The 21,403-nt window shown below is 41.2% G+C and overlaps 4 protein-coding genes across 5 annotated transcripts in view; 1 reads left to right on the top strand and 3 right to left on the bottom strand.

The window, feature by feature from the left end:
• The window catches only part of mtus2b (microtubule associated tumor suppressor candidate 2b), a 51,826-nt gene extending 48,109 nt beyond the window's left edge, over nucleotides 1-3,717 (top strand). The window contains exon 16 of the mRNA XM_042708789.1: nucleotides 140-3,717. Within this exon, the coding sequence (XP_042564723.1) occupies nucleotides 140-347 (208 nt within the window). The 3' untranslated portion in view covers nucleotides 348-3,717. The remainder of the gene's footprint in view (nucleotides 1-139) is intronic.
• Nucleotides 3,718-3,721: 4 nt separating this feature from the next.
• On the bottom strand, nucleotides 3,722-8,413 carry LOC105903183 (stomatin-like). 2 transcript variants are annotated; one of them, XM_042708660.1, is made up of 8 exons: nucleotides 8,225-8,413; nucleotides 7,452-7,562; nucleotides 5,996-6,099; nucleotides 5,212-5,284; nucleotides 5,023-5,105; nucleotides 4,683-4,886; nucleotides 4,260-4,394; nucleotides 3,722-3,949 (listed from the first exon to the last, which is right to left on the bottom strand). In XM_042708660.1, exons 2-8 carry the CDS (start codon nucleotides 7,504-7,506, stop codon nucleotides 3,758-3,760), a joined length of 846 nt encoding a protein of 281 aa, XP_042564594.1. In that variant the 5' UTR covers nucleotides 7,507-7,562; nucleotides 8,225-8,413; the 3' UTR covers nucleotides 3,722-3,757. The 2 variants fall into 2 exon arrangements, with proteins under 2 accessions (XP_042564594.1, XP_042564595.1); XM_042708661.1 differs by lacking the exon at nucleotides 7,452-7,562.
• A 4,363-nt stretch (nucleotides 8,414-12,776) lies between these two features.
• Nucleotides 12,777-14,414, bottom strand: LOC105903184 (solute carrier family 22 member 7-like). The gene has a single exon (XM_012830895.2). It carries the CDS (start codon nucleotides 14,412-14,414, stop codon nucleotides 12,777-12,779), a length of 1,638 nt encoding a protein of 545 aa, XP_012686349.1.
• A 4,920-nt stretch (nucleotides 14,415-19,334) lies between these two features.
• On the bottom strand, nucleotides 19,335-20,862 carry LOC105903185 (stomatin-like). The gene is made up of 5 exons (XM_012830896.2): nucleotides 20,784-20,862; nucleotides 20,607-20,689; nucleotides 20,275-20,478; nucleotides 19,837-19,971; nucleotides 19,335-19,526 (listed from the first exon to the last, which is right to left on the bottom strand). The coding sequence occupies exons 1-5, from the start codon at nucleotides 20,860-20,862 to the stop codon at nucleotides 19,335-19,337; spliced, it is 693 nt and encodes a 230-aa protein (XP_012686350.2).
• Nucleotides 20,863-21,403: the final 541 nt, after the last annotated feature.

Genomic DNA, 21,403 nt, shown 5'->3' with positions numbered 1-21,403 from the left:
CAGACAATTGAATAAGGAGAAACCCTACCAGATCTTTCCTAGAACTTAATTTGGACTGTGTTAGAGGTCTGCTGGAGCCTTTTCATTACTGTGCTGTCATCTGAAAGGCCCTGACCAAGCATTATTTGCTCCCCACCAGGCAACTGTCTGAGGAGAATGCCAACCTGCATGAGTACGTGGAGAAGGAGTCCAATGAGAAGAAGCGCCTGAGCCGCAACAATGAGGAGCTGCTCTGGCGCCTGCAGACGGGGGACCTGAGCCCCCGCATGTCCCCTTCTGGCTCCCCGCTCCACAGATCCGCTTCCGGCTCCAACTCGCCCTCTCACGTTCAGCCCTTCCCCAGATGAACCAACACAATTCAAATTCCACACACTGGGATACCTCCTCTGACCCCATCCATTCTTATCTCCTTCATGCCTATGGGCCTCCACTAGATGAAAGGATGGGTGACTATTCCTCTTCACCTCCTTTTCTCTCACCTTCTTCTCTCTATTTTCAACACATGCCAGGGACCCATTTTCCAGATGAATGAATGACATGTTACAACTCAAGCTCTATCTCTCTATATTGCTCTTTCTTCATCCCTCCATTTTACTCAACCATCTACAGTATCCTATAGATTCACACTTGGAGCAATCTGGCTGGCGTAAATGTGTGCACAGACACAAGCCCCTTTCTTTGTGTATATTCGGCTTCTCTCACTTAGAAGGTAGAATTGTGTCTCTCCTGAAAAAGACTTGCCCTGTTCCCGACTCAGTTCTGTCCAATGTTTTTTTGTTTTCTAAATATGTGTGTAGTTTGGTAGGTCAGAGCGCTGATCTTATCTCTCTTTACCTTTACCTTTTGAGGTATCAAACGTAGGTGAAAAGGTCCTTCGTCATGCTAGCTGTGGTCTGGTTTTCAACAGTCCCTCAGCAGTTCTGGTGAACTAGGTTCAAACATCATTGTGCCTGTCCCCAATCTGCATTTGTGCTTTCGAACAGCATCGCCAGCTATTCATTGTGGCCTCAAGTTTATGGATGTAAGCAAACCAGAAATGGAACCATTTCTTTTTTGTTTTTCATAAAGCGCCTTCTTCTGCCATTCGCCTTCCCACAGGCAAACCGCTCACCAGCGATAGAGATACCAGACCAAGCAGAGTTGCATACACAGAAGACAGAGTATTACAATGCCATTTTGACATCTTGAGCTAGACAGGATTACATATTATAAACCAATGCTACTCAACACCTTTTTTTAAAGGCCAGGATGTAGTAGATAATAATAGTAGACCAGTTGACATCAGTATGTGTGTGACCTTTTTTACCATCCACACCTTAAGTACTAGATGAGTATTTCACCTCTGCTATGTCAGATTTGTATGTCTTAGGTTGCTGTGCTAAAGGGTACGTTTACATTTCGGACATTTCTCTGTCTATCATAATCGTCCATCAATTGAATGCTTCAGGAACAGTGCTTAACAGAATGTCATGTAACTAATTCCATAGATTGAACAATGAGAGTTCATCCATCTTGATGGTCGAGGTCAGTGTGTTTCCTCCAAATCTGTGTGTGCCTGTAAGTGACCTCAGTGTCATACTGTACTTTCACAGGAACCCTTGTACAAACCATGTTTCCTCTTTTACTCTTTAACCGGAAAAACAGGAATACTACTCATGCTTTTACCCTATATGGCCGCAAGCGTTTACAGAACTCCTTCCCATTTTGCAACACATTAATCGGTCAGGACTGCCCAGTGAGTGCTGAACCACTGACTTACGACATTAGAACTTTTCCACCAAGAATAGTGACTCGCTATGAAAACTACTTTTTTTTATTTTTTTTGTCTATGAACAGCATGCACTGTAAAGTCTTCCAGTTGTAACAGACAGGTGGTAGCTCCAAGGACGTAGTTGGATGACCTCATCTGCAGAGAGGACATGATGTGGTTGAGAGGGCTCAGCTGAGAAAAAGCATCCAGGCCTAGCACCCTGGTACTGCAGGGGTAGGATCTGTTTACCTCCGAGTTCAAAGCAACATTCTATGGAACAAAGAACTGCATCATTCTGAGGCATTGCTGTACTGTGTACGTTCAGGATCTGTAACCTCAAAGCCATTAAGAGTTTACCCAAACCATGTGTCATGCATATGTGCAGTTGTTAGTCCCGAATAAGGGGTTCCGGGTTGCTTTGTACTTGTTTATATTCACTCAATTCTTACAGAGTTTCCAAATAACGGTATTTATGTGGACCTAAAATAACATTTTAGATGAGGAATTTAGACTTCTGATAGCAAAAAAAACATAAAACAATATTCCTTCATGAATGTTTTATTTATGACAATATTATGATGTAATATTTTAAATTTTACGACTGCATATTTTGTCCAAGTGTACTTACCATTTCAGTTTTTGTTTTGGGAATATCAGATGCTTTCTTTTAGCTTACATTTAAATTCCTGAGGTTTTAGATGAGTCTACAGTCTGCATTTCCACTGTGGAGATGGAGGATGTTAGGTAGTACTGAGCACTCTCTCCACTTGCGCGATAGGAGAATGAGGGACGACTGCTTTTTAAGTGGAGTGGTCATGAGGTAGTCAAAGGACTCCCATTTAAGGTCTGGCTCCTTCGGGCTATGTGTCAGCATCACATTGAGAATGATACGAAACAAACACACGTATACATATAATACAAGGCTCCCAGCAGGTAGGGCTTTGCACGCTGTGAGGAAGCCTCTACGGCTGGTAGCTAAATGTCAGTGTAAAGCGCTGAGCTCTCTCATATATGGAGTCCAGTTACACTGCATAATCAGTACATGGCTGACAATGTATATGGACCCATATCACTTACCTTCTGTCTCTGTCAGAGAAGAAACTCAGGTTTAGAAAGAGGAAGAACAGAGACTCATCGAAAAACAAGGGCCAGTTTCAGCAGACTGAGATCACCCATGTTAAATATTTATTTATTGATCTTATTTTTTTATTTCACACTGTTTAAAATGGATTACAGCTACTATTTACATTCATGATCTGAGAAATCCTGTTTATGTTACAGGTCAAGGTAGAAAGCCTACCATTTTAAACAGCGAAAAAAGAACAACATTTTAAAGTGGTGCAATTGCCATCGTGAATGTTTAAAATTCAACTGACCCATTTGTAACAATGTTGATTGGGTCAACCACAGCCATTTTTGCTGACGGTAATTGTTTGTTGGGAAATGGAGAGTGTATAAAGACCCTAAAGAGAATGCTAACGCTAACTCAGTTATTCAGTGAGAAACCCTACATGTGTTTGAATATAAACTCCTGATCAGGTACTGGAACTGCACTGATAGCTTCCGTGTCCCATGGATACAACTATGTAATCAACTTCTGAATGTCTGTTACACCTTAACAAAAATAACTGAGTTGCTGTATCTCTTAAGAAAAAACAAAGCAGATTGTATCATTTAATGTTTTAGTATTCCTTTTCTGTTGTTTGTTGTTGCGGTTGTTGTTGTTGTTTTTGATAGTCAATATTGTACAGATTGTATCCCATTTCTGTCAGCCTTGATTAAGCATTATGTTCAAATGAAGTGCATGTCTATTTAATGCTGTATTTGCGTTGTTTTAAAACATTCTCTTCTGAACCAACACTAGCTTAGAAGGTTAGATTTTGGCCTTTGTGATAAAATGATTAAGGGCCCCATTGTCTGTCCATGTTGCACTGTTGCGTTTGCGTATTAAAATTTTACGGACAAGAGATATGCATTTCAGCTGTTTATTTCTGCATCTTCATCCCATCAATTTTTACGCACAAACTGCTGCATCAAATCAATGGGTAGAGGAAAGATGATGGTGGAGTTCTTCTCAGCTGCAATGGTGGTGAGGGTCTGCAGGTAGCGCAGCTGAAGAGCAGATGGAGACTCAGCGATGATGAGTGATGCCTCCTTTAGCGCCCGAGAGGCATTCATCTCCCCCTCAGCAGCAATCACCTGCCCATGCCAACACAAGGGATTACAGTACATTCACAGGCAGTAGTAGCCTCAGAAATGGGTCCTGCCTTGATTATAGATTCCATAGGTTCCAGAGTCAGAGGTTTGAGCCATACCATTTAAGCAGCAGAATTTAAAAGTCCCTCACCAAACAGACACTGGATTGCTTCCAAGAACATTAAGATTTGATTCAAAAGTTGGTCGTCCACCATGCCAAGTCCATTCCACCAACATCTCAGGCAGCAGCTGATTCTAGAGAGGATCTAAGCTCGATCAGTTCCATCGTCTACTGTCAAGTCCGGCCTCTCACCTTAGCTCTGGCCTCCCGCGTGGCCTCTGCCTCAGCAGCCATAGCCCTCTGCAACTGATGGGGAAGCTTCACGTCCTTAATCTCCACACGCTCTACCTTTATGCCCCATGCATCTGTAGGTCCATCAAGAGCCTCCTGTAAGTCAGGTGTTAGCGGTGAGCATTTAATAGTAAATTCCCAAAAGATTGTGTCACTCAAGGTTAAAATTCAGTTTAGCAGATACAATTCCAGTACTTTTAGAGCAGATACCTGACTCTGAATAGTGTACAAGAATGTTGCAAAGCAATGCTAGAAAATACAGGCTTAGTGATCCCTTTACTGAGGTATACAGTTGACAAGTTCTCTACGTGGTCAGATGAGACACTAAGAAACATTACATGTGGTAACAGGTTCTACATCTAGAGATAATTTTGTGTGCCATACTTGCATGCTTTGCGAGATGCCAATCCTGTCTGACAGAAGCTCTGAAAGGCTCTTGGTGCCCAGTACGTTCCTCAGAGTGGTTTGCGCCAGGAGTTGAGTTGCTCCTTGTGCATTTTCGACTACTTTCACAGAAGTAATAGGGCAGGTCACACGGTAGAAAACCACTCCGTCCACGGACACAGTAACTGAGTCTTTAGTCAGAATCTAGTAAGTCCACAATTGAAAAAGGAGAAAATAGTTTTGATATCGTTGCCCCGGAACTATGTGAAGTGATTCTGCCTACTGTAGGTTATAAAGTGTTTGATTGTAATCCATTTTGAGACCTCGTGTCCAGACCTACCTCTTGGGGTGGGATGTCAAAGGAGATTGTTCTCAAGTCCACACACACAAATGAATCTACGAAGGGTAGCGCAAAGAAAATACCTAAAAGACAAAAAGGCAGGAAATCTGATGCTTTTCACCTCCAGAGGGTAATAATCTTCAGACTGAACTACAGTGAACATAGTAGAACTTCAAACCAGATGTTTACCTGGTCCTTTTGGTTTTGCGTGTACAATCCGACCAAATCGGAAAATGACGGCTCGTTCATACTCTGCAACTATCTGCAAAGACAGGGATACTTTTTCAATAATTATATGACGTTGTTCAATTAATTTGTTTGCATGCCATTTTGAAGGATGTTTTCATAAGTCAAATGTAAACATGGTGGTTGGTGCAAATACAAGTAGATGGGGTTCTGACACAGTTTAGACAGCAGCGGAAGCTGTTCTTGGATCAGCCTTTTTATGGATACCAAACCCAGTTCAGTTAGAACCGATGTCAAGTATAGGTTCAGTAGAACTGATGTCAAGTGATATTTCTGTTGATTAACGTGATAGAGATTCACATTATAAAGTATGGAACAATACAGTATGGAACAATAAAGACGATGGGTCTGCTCCAAGTTCATATCAATACATAGGCTACTGTATATTGTGAAAAGGTGAATGTTTCTATAACAGTTTTTACTCATCTCAATCAGGCGTGCCAATAATTGTGGAGGGGACCGTATAGTGTAAAGTATGATCAGCCTTGGACAGCTAGCTTTGTTAGTGTGGCCACCGCATTGGAGATGTGAGCAGCAAGCTGGTCCAATCACTGCAAGTGTCATTTGGATTGATGTGTGGATTGATGTGCACTAGCCCAATATGAATCCACTGGAGGACTGTGGATGCACTGAATGTGAAGTTGCCTGAGTGTCCCTGTATTTGTGCAACAGCTACCACTAGTCAGTATTTTTTTTTTTTTCCTGATGTGGATGTGTGGTGACATACCTTGATGCACATGAATAGGGACAAAGGCAGAGTACACAGTGAGAACACCAGAGAAATAACAAGCAATATCCAGCCTATTATGCCCAAACCAACCGTCTCATCACCTAAAAGTGGAAATCAAGTGGGTTGGTGTTAAATTGTTGCTGTGGCTACAAGAGAACAGAATCGTGGATCATGTTTTCCCATTCGATTAGGGTGCAATCAAGGCTGGATTATGGACTGGGCCAGCAGAACCAATGCCTTGGGGCCTCGGACTGACCGGGGCCTCAGAAGGACTCGGGCCACGCCCCTTCTGAGACTCATGAAGGTCTGAGACTCTGAGGCAAGACCTGAGACCCCAGGGACTTCCCTGAGGCTTTTACATAATTACCAACGAATACAAAGTTACGATTAGGCAGGGGACAGGACAGACTGAACTTAAATACTAAAGGGGAAAGCGACAATTGGTGGGAAGCAAACAAGAGGCAGGAGAAACTAATCAGGATAACAAACAGACTAATTAACAGAACAGGTGTGGTAGATGGTGACAGGAAAATCCAGGAAGTGGTAGAGGGCAGGTGGGGGCGGAGTTTCAGGACAAAAACAGAAAACCCATGGCATGACAAAACAAACACAAGGAGCACATGACACAATAAACAAACACAAGAAACACACGGCTACCAGAGTTCTTTGGCCAGCAGAGGGGATACTTACACTAAGAGGCCTCAACCTATACCTCTGGGCCCCTGGCAGTTTATTGCCATTTTTCCCTGCGAATGGCTATGCTTGGCTTAGCCAATCAACCAAGCACAGCCTGGATTCGCGTTTCTATACATCAGGGTCATATTTTTGTTTCTTATTACTGTTATACATGACAATACAACTTTTTACCATTCTTGCTAGAAATTTGTTGATACTTGGCTAAAGTGCTATTAAGCTGTGTTAACTGTGTTACTATCCTATTGTTTTCACCAAACAATGACACATTACCTTTACATTTTTAGTAAAAGCTTAAAAGGTGCAAAGGATCATTATTGTATGATTAAATATAGCCTACATAGGACAGCCTAGATCATGTAAAAATGATAAAGGGCATGATAACATGAGGAGAACTAATTTCTTTCATGCATGTCTATGGAGGGAGGGGACGTGGCAGACTTCTACACTGTGGCCTCTGGGCCTCACTTCTATCAGTCTACAATAACCAGCAATCCTGATTGAGGCCACTTTACTATGGAGGGATCATATTCACTTTCCTATCAAAATGACAGAATTCTAATGAAGTTATGAGTGACCTTGCACTCAGAACAGACCGATATCAGGCTGATATTTGAGGCTCTCAAGGAAAGGCTCTTATAATAGACAAAAAGGGGTTTCGCAAGGTTTCAGTAAAAATGAAGGTGAAAAGAAGTGCTGGCCTTCCATATTCAGCCATTTTAAGGACGTGTTTTCTGGCATTTGTGGGTATTTCACCTACCATGTCGGCTGATTTTCTCTGCTTGACTTGGCCGGCTCGCTACTTTTTCTGCCATTTCTCGGTGAGTAAAGTCAAAGCTCCCTCAGAGCTGTTGAGATGGTGGCAATGCAACTGACAACAACCAAGACAAACAAATCCGTTTCAATAGTCATTTACATTAATCTTCCTAATCTTAGACCTTTTTCAGCATTGAGAGAAAGGAGGATGACATCATACTATGGATGGATGATTAAGTGTGGATCACTCGGTAAGATCACTTGTAGGCTACTATATTTTTTTAAATATTGTTTCAACACTAAGCCTGCAGTTTCTGCTTAGGTGAAAGACAGTAGACTGGTCTGTTAATCACAGGAGAGCGGCAGCTGACGCCAAAGTTTCCTGAACTAACATCAAGCAAATACCTGTTGCCTACGGACACTCAGCAAACGTCTCAACGAATAGCCTACATAGAAAGGTATTGTAAAGACAAATACGTGTAGCTAAAACATTTGGGCTACTTTAATGCTATTGCGAAAACAGTTTGATTTAAAAAAAAAAAATTAAAAACACAAAAAAACACCAGTAGCTCGCTTTGTACGTTGCAACGTATTATTATATTGTCACAGCTTTTGCTGCTACCTCCGAAATCACAGTACATCTGCAAAAATGTATGTAATTATTACTTAAAATATTTTTAACAAAATAATAACAACAATATATCACAAAATACCATACCAACTATGCTGTAGGAAATACATGCGTAGGTGGAGAGACGGTAATTGGAAAAAACTTACACAGGGTAGACGTGGCAAGGTGGTCAAGCCAGCTGAAGTTCAAGTGTTGGAATTCAAATTTGTTTTAGAATGTCAGTGAAATACATCTCCGTTCCCATGGAAACCAAAGCGCTGAGCTCTAGAATCTCAACTGGCGAAAGGCTACTTTACATGTAAGCAATATAGTGCGAGTGGGGTAGGTAAGGGATATTCCCACGGGTGGTGTTGCTTTTATAAAACAATTTTATAGTCAACCAATTAACATTTCAACACGAAGTCATTGATTAAAAAATGTTTATTTCGCCATTGTTTCTCCGCAACAATTTTTTTTTTCCATTGTCAACGTCTTTTGGAATTATAAGAACTTAGAATGAACGGTTATTGCTTGTATCAACGCGCTATAGAATGTTTCATCGCGGAGTGATTTATTATTAGCTGTGAAAAGTCCAAGTTGGGATGTCGTGGGGTATTCCAACTCATGGAACGTCTTTCGTCCAATCAGAAACAGCTAAATAATTCGATAGAACCCAATTGTTTTATAACCTGTTCGTAGTCGCCCTAGCAGTCACAAAGTGAGTCACTTTTACATCAGTTTTTATTGAGCAGCTCTCGTCGCTTGGACTATACAATGGCATTTACACTGAATCAGAGTAAACAAATGAGACATCAATCTTTCACTTCACATCAATCTTTCAACAAGTTCCTTGCTATAAATACCTAGGTATCTGGCTAGATGTTTGTTTGAATCGCGTTTCGTATGTTTGTGAATTATGAAACAAATCTAACTCCATATCATCTCCCTTGAAATCCCCCTTACAAAAACAAATAGTTTTTAAGTTCTTTGCTTCCCATAAATGGAACACTGTTCAAGTGGAGTTGAAATTAACCAAGTATTTGTCTGTCAACCAATTTAAGAGCCTTTTAGATAATAAGGATGTGCCTCAATGCTGTTGTTTTAAATGATTCTCTGATTTAATTTTTTTACTTTATGTTATTTTTTTTATACTTAATTTCTGAGTTGTTTAATGTGTTTTTTTTATTTATTTTGTCTGTTTTGTTTTGTTATGGTTTGTTTATTTATTGCTCTTCTGTACTATGTAGCCTCAATCAGGGCATTGCTGCAAAAGAGCCCTGTGCTCAGTCAATTCTCCCTGAATAAACAATGATGATGATGATGATGACTTGTCATGTGTCTTAAACCATCATGGGCAAAGCGCTCAGCACACCGTTTTGTCTCCAAAAGATGCATGCAGATGTATAGATGTCATATCATCATGTACAGTCTAGGGAAAGTATTGTCTTTATTTTTAAAAATGCAAAAATACTGAACACTACACTGTTTTGATACAAATTACATTTTTATAAGGCCCATCAAATACAAATGACAAAATAAGAAATACTGCCCATCCATTAGCAGAACAATATGGAAAGCTATGGCTATTATGGTTTACAATTGAATAAGCTGAAACTAATTTCACAAAACATCAAAGCATATGCCTACCAAAGCATACCATTTTATAGAAATGTGTGAAATTACAGAGAACTGAAGAGCATGCTGATTCTGTGAGGCATTGTTTTAAACTATTTCATTCCGTTCTGAAACAACACTAACCCTGAGAGTTACATTTTGGCTTTTGTGATTAAATATGTAGGGGCTAGCCTACTGACTACATAATAATGTTGCACTTTTTGTCATCACCATTTAATAAGGAATTGCATTTATTTTTCATTCCACCTTTTCCGTCCCATCAGTGCTTACGCATGAACTGCTGCATCATATCAATGGGCAGGGAAAAGATGATGGTGGAGTTCTTCTCAGCTGCAATGATGTTGAGGGAGACTATATTTGGGGATATAAATAGTTTGTTAGTCTTTGTAATTAAAGTGATTTCATGGTTGTAACAATTGTAGGTGTTTTTAATCTGAGCTGCAGTCATTCTATTTATGCAAAAAGCACTAAACTAAAATCATATCTTCTAAAATTAGCCTTATTTGATTCCCTGGAAATCGTAAATTGATGGTCCATAGTCTATTGAACGTCACCATTTTTCCCTTTTAAAAGTTTTCCTTTTCCTATTTAAAAGTTGTTGCCGAAACTGAGGATTAACAATAGATTAATTGTCCGCATTGATGCATTGTGAGCAGTAGTCAGTAGCCGTTGCATTCCGTACAATTAGGTGGATGCTAACCCTTCGCCCGACTAAAGAAAGGTTTGACTCTCCTACCAGCTGTTGGATGAGCAATAAATATCATCTCACAAGGCACAGGGCAGCGCTTCTGTAACAGCAATGACACACTGACATTCTGGCACACATAGGCATGAATCCGTCAATGTTCAAAATGAGTTTATGGTCTCCAGTGCACCTGTGCAATGCACCTTGCTGAGACCTAGGAAGAATCGACCACTTCATTCTTCCAAAGAATGTCTGCTGTCTTTGCCTTCTCTCCACAGCAAGAGATGGCAATCAAGATTATTTTCATTAGTGGTACCTCAGTGGTTGAATGACCATAGCTGAGGCAAGACCTGAGACCTCAGGGACTTCACTGAGGCTTTTACAGTTGACGTGGCAAGGGGGTCAAGGCAGCTTCTGAAGTTAAATGACTGATTTACAGAAATAATATGAATACTAATAATGGTGTGGGAAAACAACAGTAATTACAGCACCAAACACAGTAGTTATCATGCAAAAATAGTAATCATCTTCATCATTATCATCATCATCCTTGCCATCATTTTTTCTTTAAACAATATTATTCAAATTCATATAAAAACAGTTCATATTTATCTTCTTATCTTCTTCTGCCTGGTTTCTTTTCCTCCTCCTGAATCTGTAACAATTACCACAAAGAACTTTGATGACATTCTAGCACTTTGATTACAATAGAAATAAAAAATTGCAACTGTCGTAACTGTGGAGACTATAGCTAACTATATAATTGGATTCTAATTATATGATGCCAAGCATTAAAAATGTAATATTCTAAGTTCTACCTTTTATGGCAGTAGCCTGGGCTTCTGTTTGCAATCATGTAGCCTTCCATATGCTCTGGATGTGTTTATTATTTGTTGTATCACCAACAATATGAAACAGTGTATAGTTGATAACAAAAATGAATCAAACATACAGTGACAAGATCTGCCATTATGGAAGGGCACATTTTTTTGGTCATTTGAAAAATGAGGTCGGTGTAATGACACATTGCTGAAAGTATATTTCATAAGATTCATTCAAAAGTGTAGAGGACATAAATAGACACATACACACACACACATACTACTGAATAGAAAGTAAATGTAAATGTTATACGAACTGCTCCCTGATGAAACCACATTGAGGGTTTGAGATATACTATATATAGTCATAAATGCAAAGATATGTCAAGATATGTTTGAATTTTTGCTGAAGTCACTGTCCTCATCTCCACAGATCTGAAAATGGCTCACGAGCAGCAGATTAAGTCTTTAGAAGAGGAATTTGAGAAGCTAAGACTGTCCCTGCAGGTAAAAGTCCACCGTTCAACTATACAGGTCGGTCAGAAAATCAATTGTTCTTGTACATATTCATTCGAAGGAAGAGAAGCTGACTGAAGTTTTTTACTTTCCCAGTGAAGCAATGTTATAATTAAAACAGCAATGGAAAACACAGTATATCATTTATTTAAATGTATATCCTTTGTTTATAAACATTTTGTGAGAGGAAAATGATCTTTTACTCTACATACCCATGAGGGAGCTTTTATGAAGCTGCAGGTATCCCTCAGGCAACTTAAAGAAAATCTGTCTAGGAAATTATGTATTCCATTATAAATTCTAACAAGCCAGTTATTTGCAGCTGACCCTTTTTGAGTTAAATTGAAATCAAATGCCCTATGGTAAATTATGTAGATGCCACATTCTGCAGTTCGTGTTGTAGTGTAATATAATGTGACCGTTGTCATCACTCAATAACACATAAAATGAAGATTGTTAGGCATCATACTCTGATTTGTAAATGATAACTGATTTAATTTCGAATGGTGGTGTCCCACATTTATAGCACCATCATTTTATTTTGGTTTTATTGTCATGATACAATTTGTGCCTTCTTTCCATCGTACTGTCATATTCGCACATGCCTCATTGAATTAATTGTCCTGTACTAACATACTGCATGTTGACCTGTATCACAATTTTGACTTTGTGTTATCGATGAGAAACAACACATTTTTCTAATTTGATGTAATCAAAAGCTGTCAAACTCTTCTGCTCTGGAATGAATAGACATGAAAAGAAACTGCAGTTTACCAAAGCAGCGAAGCACTGTGGGTTTTACAGTTAAGCCTAGAAAGACTACACTTTTGTAGCAGGAATAGAAGGATAGGAGGCTCCATGGGAATTAACCCCAGAGAAAATGTTTTCTGTTACAGTGTATGAACTCCAGCTTACTAGGCCTGCCAATGAAACAAGCTTATTGTTATACAAGCAACGCCACTACGAGATGACATCATAGCCAATGTTGTTTATTTGTCAACACCTATTTCCTACGTCTCTGGCTGCGGCTATTTTGAATATGAAATAAGGATGCTTACTCCATCAGTTTATGGGGACACTCTCAGACTCCTTCCAGTGCTCGGAGGTGGAGATGGACCTCTTCCTGGTCTGCTCCACATCCTCGATGGTCTCGGGCAGCCGCACGTTCTGGGTCTCGGGGAGCAGCAGGGCAAGGAGGCCCGCTGTCACCGCCACGCAGCAGAACATCACCTGTGGCATGGGCCCCCACACTCCCTCCAGGAGCATCACCAGTGGGGCCAAAGACACCCCAGCACGGGCCACAAATGAGCTATACCCCAGGCCGTTCTGCCGGAGAACCGTCGGGTAGAGCTCCGTGGTGTAGAGGAAGACGCAGGTGAAAGACGCCTCGGAAAAGCCCTTCCCCAGAATGGCCACCACTGTCCGGACCAGCGTCATGTGGAATGGAACGAAGAGGTTAACCGCCAGGCAGGTTCCCGTGGCGAGCAGGGTGCCCCCCTGGCTGAACCGGCGGCCGAGTTTGTCCAGGCTGAAGTAGATTAAGATCTTGGCAGGCAGCTCAATGGCTCCATAGATCATCTGGGTAAGGTAGATGTTGAGGCCAAAACCAGTGATGTTGAGGCTGATGCCGTAGTAGGTGAAGGCCACTCCATACCAGGTGATTCCCGTGAGCATCGCCAACCTCCTCAGTTTGGGTGTTCTCACCAAATCTAAGTAGGTGTATTTCCGTTTCCCCCTGTCCTCTGACATGATGACCGTGGAGAGCCCCTGCGGCTTCATGTCCATCATGACCTGCTCTCTGTTATTGGCTCGAGCACACCTGGTCAGGTAGTAGTGAGCCTCCTCCAACCTTCCATTGGCGATCAGCCATCGGGCCGATTCTGGCAACCACCACCAGGTGACGGTGGCCAAAGCTAGTGGAGAGGTACATGCGATCACGAGGTACCTCCAGTCCTTGATCAGGTAAGCGATGGCCGGGAGCAGCACGGTCCCTGTGGACCAGTCCAGGCTGATCATCACTCCCACCAGGGTGCGATGGTCAATGTCCACCCACTCCACACAGAGTACCATGGAGATGATGCTGATGCCTGTGATGGCAAGGCCTGTGAAGAAGCGCATGACAGCGAACATGGCGAAGTTGTGGGAGAAGGCGCTCGCCACGGAAAAGAAGATGGCCGACAGGTAGGACACCAGCAGCATGCGCTTACGGCCGTACCTGTCGCTCAGGCTGCCGAATAGGGCAGCTCCCACCATTACCCCGATGAAGAAAATCGTTGCTGTAGCTTTGGTCATTCCATTCCGGTCGCACACCAGGTCCCATTCTGTGGCCAGGGTGCTGGAGAAGGAGCTGTTGTCGAACACCCACCCACCCTGACACTGAACCACAGGGAGGTGGGTCATGTTGGAGGAATCATTTAAGAGGTGGAGCTGTGGTTCGGGGAAGATCTGACAGGAGGACAGCTCTCCATCCTCCTGTGATGGAATGCTCACAGTCAGTCTCTGCTCCGGAGTCAGGTTCTCCAGACCTCCTTCAGCTTCCAATACGCTGATGTCACAATGGTGGGACGGCACAAAGGCTATGAAGTTGTTAAGCAGGAAGTGGAAGGGAAGAGTTATACGAGGGATGACAAGCAAAAGGATGACCATGACCTGGTGTCGGCCAAAACCTCCCACTTCCACCAGCAAGTTCTCAAACTTCATCTTCCCCTTTTGTGATAAAAAAAACCCTTCAACACTCTCAAAGACTCTTCCGTGAAGCGAGTGCCTGCTTGCACTGTGGCTCAGTCCTCTGTCCTGTGCAGTTCAACAGAGCTGAGGGGTTTTAGTGAGGCATTCTGTGGACGTAAGATAGCAAAGGTTATTTATCCAGGGCAAAATAAGTTACGAAGCTGTATGGGAACATCTATTCATTCTGTGGGTATGTAGTTTATTAACACATAGTTGACTGTGTTTCACTCAACATTCTCTTTTTGTTTGCCGTTGCTTCTGTATTCAGACATTCACCTAGATATAAAAAATACAGTTCTTTATGGCCATTTGGTCAAACTTTCTTAGATAATTTACTGTGCAATGCATAAGGCCATATCAGTTTCATCCACTATAAAGGATGATACCTCAGCAACTGTTCATGTGGAAAACAAGCCTGTCAACTATAACACACTATCTCTACAGCACTAACAGTGGAGAGCCTGGGTTTGAGTACAATCTAAAATCCAGGTAATCATTACAGTGAATCCACTCAAAAAAGTAATGAGTTCAACCATTTTTAGCTATCATGACATTGTACAACCGGTAATTGCAGTTTGAACTGGATTCAGTGCTGACCCCCTTTTACCCTCTCTGTGTGTGTATAACCCTACTGCGCTTGAGCTTTAGGTCACAAACTGTTTACCGGACATTCTCCTTCAGGATTTTTCTGGTAGAGAGCAGAATTCATGGTTCCATCAATTATGGCAAGTCGCCCAGGTCCTGAAGTAGCAAAGCAGCCCCAGGCCATCACAGTCGCACCACCGTGTTTGACTGTTGGTATGATGTTCTTATTGTGAAATGCTGTGTTAGCTTGACGCCAGATGTAACCATGTCTTTCAAAAAGTTCCACTTTTGACTCATCAGTCCACAGAATCTTATCCCAAAAGTCTTGGGGTGATCAAGATGTTTTTTGGCAAATGTGAGACAAGCCTTTGTGTTCTTTTTGGTCAGCAGTGGTTTTCGCCTTGCAACTCTCCCATGGATGCCATTTCTGCCCAGTCTCTTTCTTATTGAGGAATCGTGAACACTGACAAGTGAGGCCTGCAGTTCTTTAGATATTAATCTGGGCCGGCCACTCTTGGGAAGGTTCACTACTGTTACATTTGTAGATAATGGCTCTCATCGTGGTTCGCTGGAGTCCCAGGGTCTAAGAAATGGGTTTGTAACCCTTTCCAGACTGATCGACGTCAATGACTTTGTTTCTCATCAGTTCTGGAATTTCTTTGGATCGCGACATCATGTACTGCTTTTTGAGACCATTTAGCCTACTTCACATTGCCAGACAGGTTCTATTTAAGTGATGTTTAGATTCAACAGGGCTGGCAGTAATCATGCTTGGGTGTGTCTAGTGAAACTGAACCAAATGATCAATTAAGCTTTTTTTCCTTCAATAAATGACATCATCATTTAAAAACTATTTTGTGTTTACTCGGGTTATCTTTGTCTAATATTATTGCATAATAATTAGTATACAACTAATATAAAATTAGTTTGATGATCTGAAACATTTAAGTGTGACAAATATGCAAAAATAGAAGAAATTTGGAAGGGGGCAAATACTTTTTCACAGCACTGTATTCATCAACGAGTAGGCTACTAACACACGAGACCACGTTTGCCTACAAGATAAACTGAAGTTGTGAGCGAGTCTCTGTCTCATCAACAAGGAGAGGTATGTGATGTCTGTGTCCCCAGTTAACAGATGAATTAGCATGCAGCCAATGCAGAAGATGGAGAAATATATCGTTATTTTGTCGGGCTGGGAACTGACGTCACGATCAAACAGCAAAATGATTAGGCTACGACCACTTTTATGTCAGGTGATAGGGACTGATTCATCAAAGGGGGAAGACAAACCCCAAACTCTGCACGTGTGTGAATGTTTATGAAAAGGTTTGCATATTTCTTGCATATTTCTTGCATATTTAACACCAGTATATTGGGTTCTTTGGCAACAGCCTTTCATTGTCACAAACAACACGCACATAGTACAGACAGGGACTCAAACTGATAGGCTACGGCACACCATTCACATTTACGGTAGACGGAGGTCATTAACTAACCCAGGAAACTAACCGTCATACACTGCTACTAGACATAAAAGGGATGCACAACCTGAATGACAAAAAACTATCAAATACAACAGGCCAACAACCGAGGCCTACCTGGGACAACACGTTACAATATCGAGGCCAGTTTAAAAGAAAATGAATTACATTATTTATCAATTCCAAGTCTACTCTGTGGGTAGGTTGTTAAATTTAGGCAAGTGGGATCAACTTTTTTTTAACTGTGAACAGATCTCTTGAACGCATCGCATTGCATCATGTGTGTCATCATTTCATCAGGAACAGTGCTTAACAGAATGTCATGTAGGATAACTTAAATTAATTCCGTATATTGAACAATGAGAGTTCATCCATCTTGATGGTCGAGGCCAGTGTGTTTCCTCCAAATCTGTGTGTGTGCCTATAAGTGCCCTCAGTGTCATACTGTACTTGTACCCTTGTACAAATCATGTTTCATCTTTAACCGGAAAAAACATGAAGAATACTCAGGCCGTAAGCGTTTGCAGAACTCATTTCCATTTTGCAATGCATTGGTCACTCAGAACTGCCCAGTGAGTTCTGAACCACTGACTTACGACATTACCACTTTATTTTACCAAGAATAGTGACTCGCTATGAAAACTCCTTTTTTTTGTTTAGTTTTTGCTATGGACAGCATGCACTGTAAAGTCTTCCAGTTTAGTTGTAATAGACAGCTTGTAGCTCCAAGGACGTAGTTGGATGACCTCATTCCTCAATATTCCTTCATGAATGTTTTATTAATGACAATATTATGATGAATGTATATATGATTTAACTTTATGACTGAATATTTTGTCCAAGTGTACTTACCATTTCTGTTTTTGTTTTGGGAAAATTAAGGACTCCCATTTAAGGTCTCCTTCTCATTGAGAATGATACAAAACAAACATATAATACAAGGCTCCCAGCAGGTAGGGCTTTGCACGCTGTGAGGAAGCCTCTACGGCTGGTAGCTAAATGTCAGTGTAAAGTGCTCTCATATATGGAGTCCAGTTACTCACACACTGCATAATCAGTACATGGCTGACAATGTATATGGACCCATATCACTTACCTTCTGTCTCTGTCAGAGAACAACCTCAGGTTTAGAAAGAGGAAGAACAGAGACTCATCGAAAAACAAGGGCCAGCTTCAGCAGACTGAGATCACCCATGTTAAATATTTATTTATTGATCTTATTTTTTTATTTCACACTGTTTAGAATGGATTACAGCTACTATTTACATTCATGATCTGATAAATCATTTTACAAGTAAAGGCATAAAGTGTACAATTTTAAACAGCAAAAAAAGAAAAATATTTTAAAGTGGTGAAACTACCAGCGTGAATGTTTAAAATTCAACTGACCCAATTATAACAGTGTAGATTGGGTCAACCACAGCCATTTTTGTTGACGGTAATTGTTTGTTGGGAAATGGATAGTATATAAAGACCCTAAAGAGAATGCTAACGCTAACTCAGTTATTCAGCGAGAAACCCTACATGTGTTTGAATTAGGGCTGTCAACGTTAACGCATTAATCTATGCGATTAATGCGGCCGCAATTAACGCAATAACATATTTTAACGCAATTAACGCAGCTTTAAAAAAAAAAAATTTTTTTTTTTTTTTAATGCCTTTATTTCGATAGGACATGAAGTTATGACAGGAAGCAAGGCGGAAAAGAGATGGGGAGAGGATTGGGAAATTACATCAGGCCAGACTTCAACCTGTGTCCCCCCGGGCAATGTAGCCCGTAAGTGGGAGGATTGGCCTACCATTTTATGGGAGCGATGAGGGACAGGTGGGGCTTGAATAGCCCCCCTTGTTCAAAGTGGGTAATGACAGAAAAAGTTTGAGAACCACTGCAGTAGTTGAAGATGGAGAGAGCTGAGGGATTGTTGGGCGGAAAGTCTCTGTTTAAGAGCCAAAATGACGGAACAATCGACAAAACTAAAGTTCTATGTAGCATTTGTCAAGCTGAATTTAGCTATCACCTTAATGCAAAGCACCGACAGAAAGCAGTCCCAGGTTAGATGATCGCCAACCCATACTCCACGACTTCTCTAGGAAAATAACTAGACCAGTCCGTGAAAAGGTTACCGTTTGGGTTGCCAGTGACTGTCGGCCCATCAACATAGTTGAGGACAGTGGGCTGATTGAGGTGATTCGAATTGCTTCAGGGGAAATTCTTACGATTTACCGTCGAGGGGCACCATTGTGTTAAAAAAAAATACAATTAAACAACAGTGTCTAAAATACACGCTGTCTGAAGTGATTACTTGTTTATTTATAAGATTTAGTCTTAAAAAAAAAAACATTTAATCGCGATTAATCGCGATTAATTAGTTTCAAATTGTGCGATTAATTAGTTAATTTTTTTTTATCTATTGACAGCCCTAGTTTGAATATAAACTCCTGATCAGGCACTGAAACTGCACTAATAGCTTTCGTGTCCCATGGATACAACTATGTAATCAACTTCTGAATGTCTGTTACACATTAACAAAAATAACTGAGTTGCTGTATCTCTTAAGAAAAAGTAAAGCAGATTGTGTCATTTAATGTTTCAGTATGCCTTTCCTGTTGTTTGTTGTTGCCTGTCTATTTAATGCTGTATTTGCACTGTTTTAAAACACTCTCTTCTGAACCAACACTAGCTTAGAAGGTTAGATTTTGGCCTTGGTGATAAAATGATTAAGGGCCCCATTGTCTGTCCATGTTGCACTGTTGCGTTTGCGTATTAAAATTTAACGGACAAGAGATATGCATTTCAGCAGTTTATTTCTGCATCTTCATCCCATCAACTTTTACGCACAAACTGCTGCATCATATCAATGGGCAGAGGAAAGATAATGGTGGAGTTCTTCTCAGCTGCAATGCTGGTGAGAGTCTGCAGGTATCGCAGCTGAAGAGCAGATGGAGACTCAGCGATGATGAGTGATGCCTCCTTTAGCGCCGGAGAGGCATTCATCTCCCCCTCAGCAGCAATCACCTGCCCATGCCAACACAAGGGATTACAGTACATTCACAGGCAGTAGTGGCCTCAGAAATGGGTCCGGCCTTGATTATAGATTCCATAGGTTCCAGAGTCAGAGGTTTAAGCCATACCATTTAAGCAGCAGAATTTAAAAGTCCCTCACCAAACAGACACTGGATTGCTTCCAAGAACCTTAAGATTTGATTCAAAAGTTGGTCGTCCACCATGCCAAGTCCATTCCACCAACATCTCAGGCAGCAGCTGATTCTAGAGAGGATCTAAGCTCGATCAGTTCCATCGTCTACTGTCAAGTCCGGCCTCTCACCTTAGCTCTGGCCTCCCGCGTGGCCTCTGCCTCAGCAGCCATAGCCCTCTGCAACTGATGGGGAAGCTTCACGTCCTTAATCTCCACACGCTCTACCTTTATGCCCCATTTATCTGTGGCTCCATCAAGAACCGCCTGTAAGTCAGGTGGTGGTGAGTATTTAATAGTAATAGATTTAATACATTTCACTCAAGTTTAAAATTTTACTCAAGTGTCACTCAAGGTTAAAATTCAGTTCAGTAGATACAATTCCAGCATTTTTGGAGCAGATACTAGAGTATCAGAGTAGTATACAAGAACAGTGCTAGACAATACAGGCTGAGTGATTCATTTACTGAGGTTAACAGTTATCTATGTGGTCAGATGAGACACTAAGAAACAAGTGGCAACAAGTTCTACTACTACTACTTTCAACAGAGATCATTTTGTGTGCCATACTTGCATGCTTTGCGAGATGCCCATTCTGTCTGACAGAAGCTCTGAAAGGCTCTTGGTGCCCAGTATGTTCCTCAGAGTGGTTTGTGCCAGGAGTTGAGCTGCTCTTCCTGCATTTGCAACTTCGTTCACAGAAGAAATAGGGCAGGTCACACGGTAGTAAACCACTCCATCCACAGATACAGTAACTGTGTCTTTAGTCAGAATCTAGTGAGTCCACAATTGAAAAAGAGGAAAATTGTTTTGATATCGTTGCCCTGATGCTGCCCACTGTATGTTATAAAGTGTTTTATTGTACTCTATTATTCATTTTTAGACCTCGTGACCAGACCTACCTCTTGGGATGGGATGTCAAAGGTGACTGTTCTAATGTCCACAAGCACAAATGAATCTATGCAGGGTACCGCATAGAAAAGACCTAAACGATGTAAAGACAGAAAGGCAGAACATCTGATGTTTTTCACCTCCAGAAGACTGAACTACAGTGAACGTAGAAAAACATAGATGTTTACCTGGTCCTGTTTCTTTTATAATTCGACCAAATCGGAAAACGACGGCGCGTTCATACTCTGCAAGTCTCTGCAAAGACATGGATACCTTTTCAATAATTACATAACATTAATTTACTCTATCTGTTTGCATGCCATTTTGAAGGGGTAGATTGGGTTTTGACACAGTTCAGACAACAGCTGAAACTGTTCTTGGATCAGCCTCTTCATGGATACCAAACCCAGTTCAGTTAGAACCGATGTCAAGTATAGCTTCAGTAGAACTGATGTCAAGTAATATTTCTGTTGATTAATGTCATAGAGATTCACATTATAAAGTATGGAACAATACAGTATGGAACAATAAAGACACTGGATCTGCTCCAAGTTCATATCAATACATAAGCTACTGTATATTGTGAAAAGTTGAATTTTCCTATAACAGTTTTTACTCATCTTTATAAGGGGTACCAATAATTGTGGAGGGGACTGTATAGTGTGATCAGACTTGGGCAGGTAGCCTTTGGGATGTGAGCAGCAAGCTGGTCCAATCACTGCAAGTGTCATTTGGATTGATGCTCATTAGCTATGCCCCAAGCCCAATTTGAATCCACTGGAGGACTGTGGATGCACTGAATGTGAAG

The sequence above is a fragment of the Clupea harengus genome, chromosome 9 (genome assembly GCF_900700415.2).
Source record: "Clupea harengus chromosome 9, Ch_v2.0.2, whole genome shotgun sequence".
Taxonomy (NCBI): Eukaryota; Metazoa; Chordata; class Actinopteri; order Clupeiformes; family Clupeidae; genus Clupea; species Clupea harengus.
The sequence above is the reverse complement of the archived record's forward strand: the minus strand, read 5'-3'. Positions and strand labels throughout refer to the sequence as shown.

What these genes read in the sequence shown, in the direction of transcription:
- LOC105903183 (XM_042708660.1), bottom strand. Translation starts at nt 7,506, where the DNA reads ATGGCAGAAAAAGTAGCGAGCCGGCCAAGTCAAGCAGAGAAAATCAGC. An exon ending in AGAGAAAATCAGCCGACATG is followed by an intron (nt 6,100 to 7,451) that starts GTAGGTGAAATA and finishes TTCCACTTTTAG; the next exon opens with GTGATGAGACGGTTGGTTTG. An exon ending in TTGACATCCCACCCCAAGAG is followed by an intron (nt 4,887 to 5,022) that starts GTAGGTCTGGAC and finishes TGGACTTACTAG; the next exon opens with ATTCTGACTAAAGACTCAGT.
- LOC105903184 (XM_012830895.2), bottom strand. Translation starts at nt 14,414, where the DNA reads ATGAAGTTTGAGAACTTGCTGGTGGAAGTGGGAGGTTTTGGCCGACAC.
- LOC105903185 (XM_012830896.2), bottom strand. Translation starts at nt 20,862, where the DNA reads ATGTCTTTGCAGAGACTTGCAGAGTATGAACGCGCCGTCGTTTTCCGA. An exon ending in TATAAAAGAAACAGGACCAG is followed by an intron (nt 20,690 to 20,783) that starts GTAAACATCTAT and finishes TACATCGTTTAG; the next exon opens with GTCTTTTCTATGCGGTACCC. An exon ending in CGCGGGAGGCCAGAGCTAAG is followed by an intron (nt 19,527 to 19,836) that starts GTGAGAGGCCGG and finishes TGGCATGGGCAG; the next exon opens with GTGATTGCTGCTGAGGGGGA.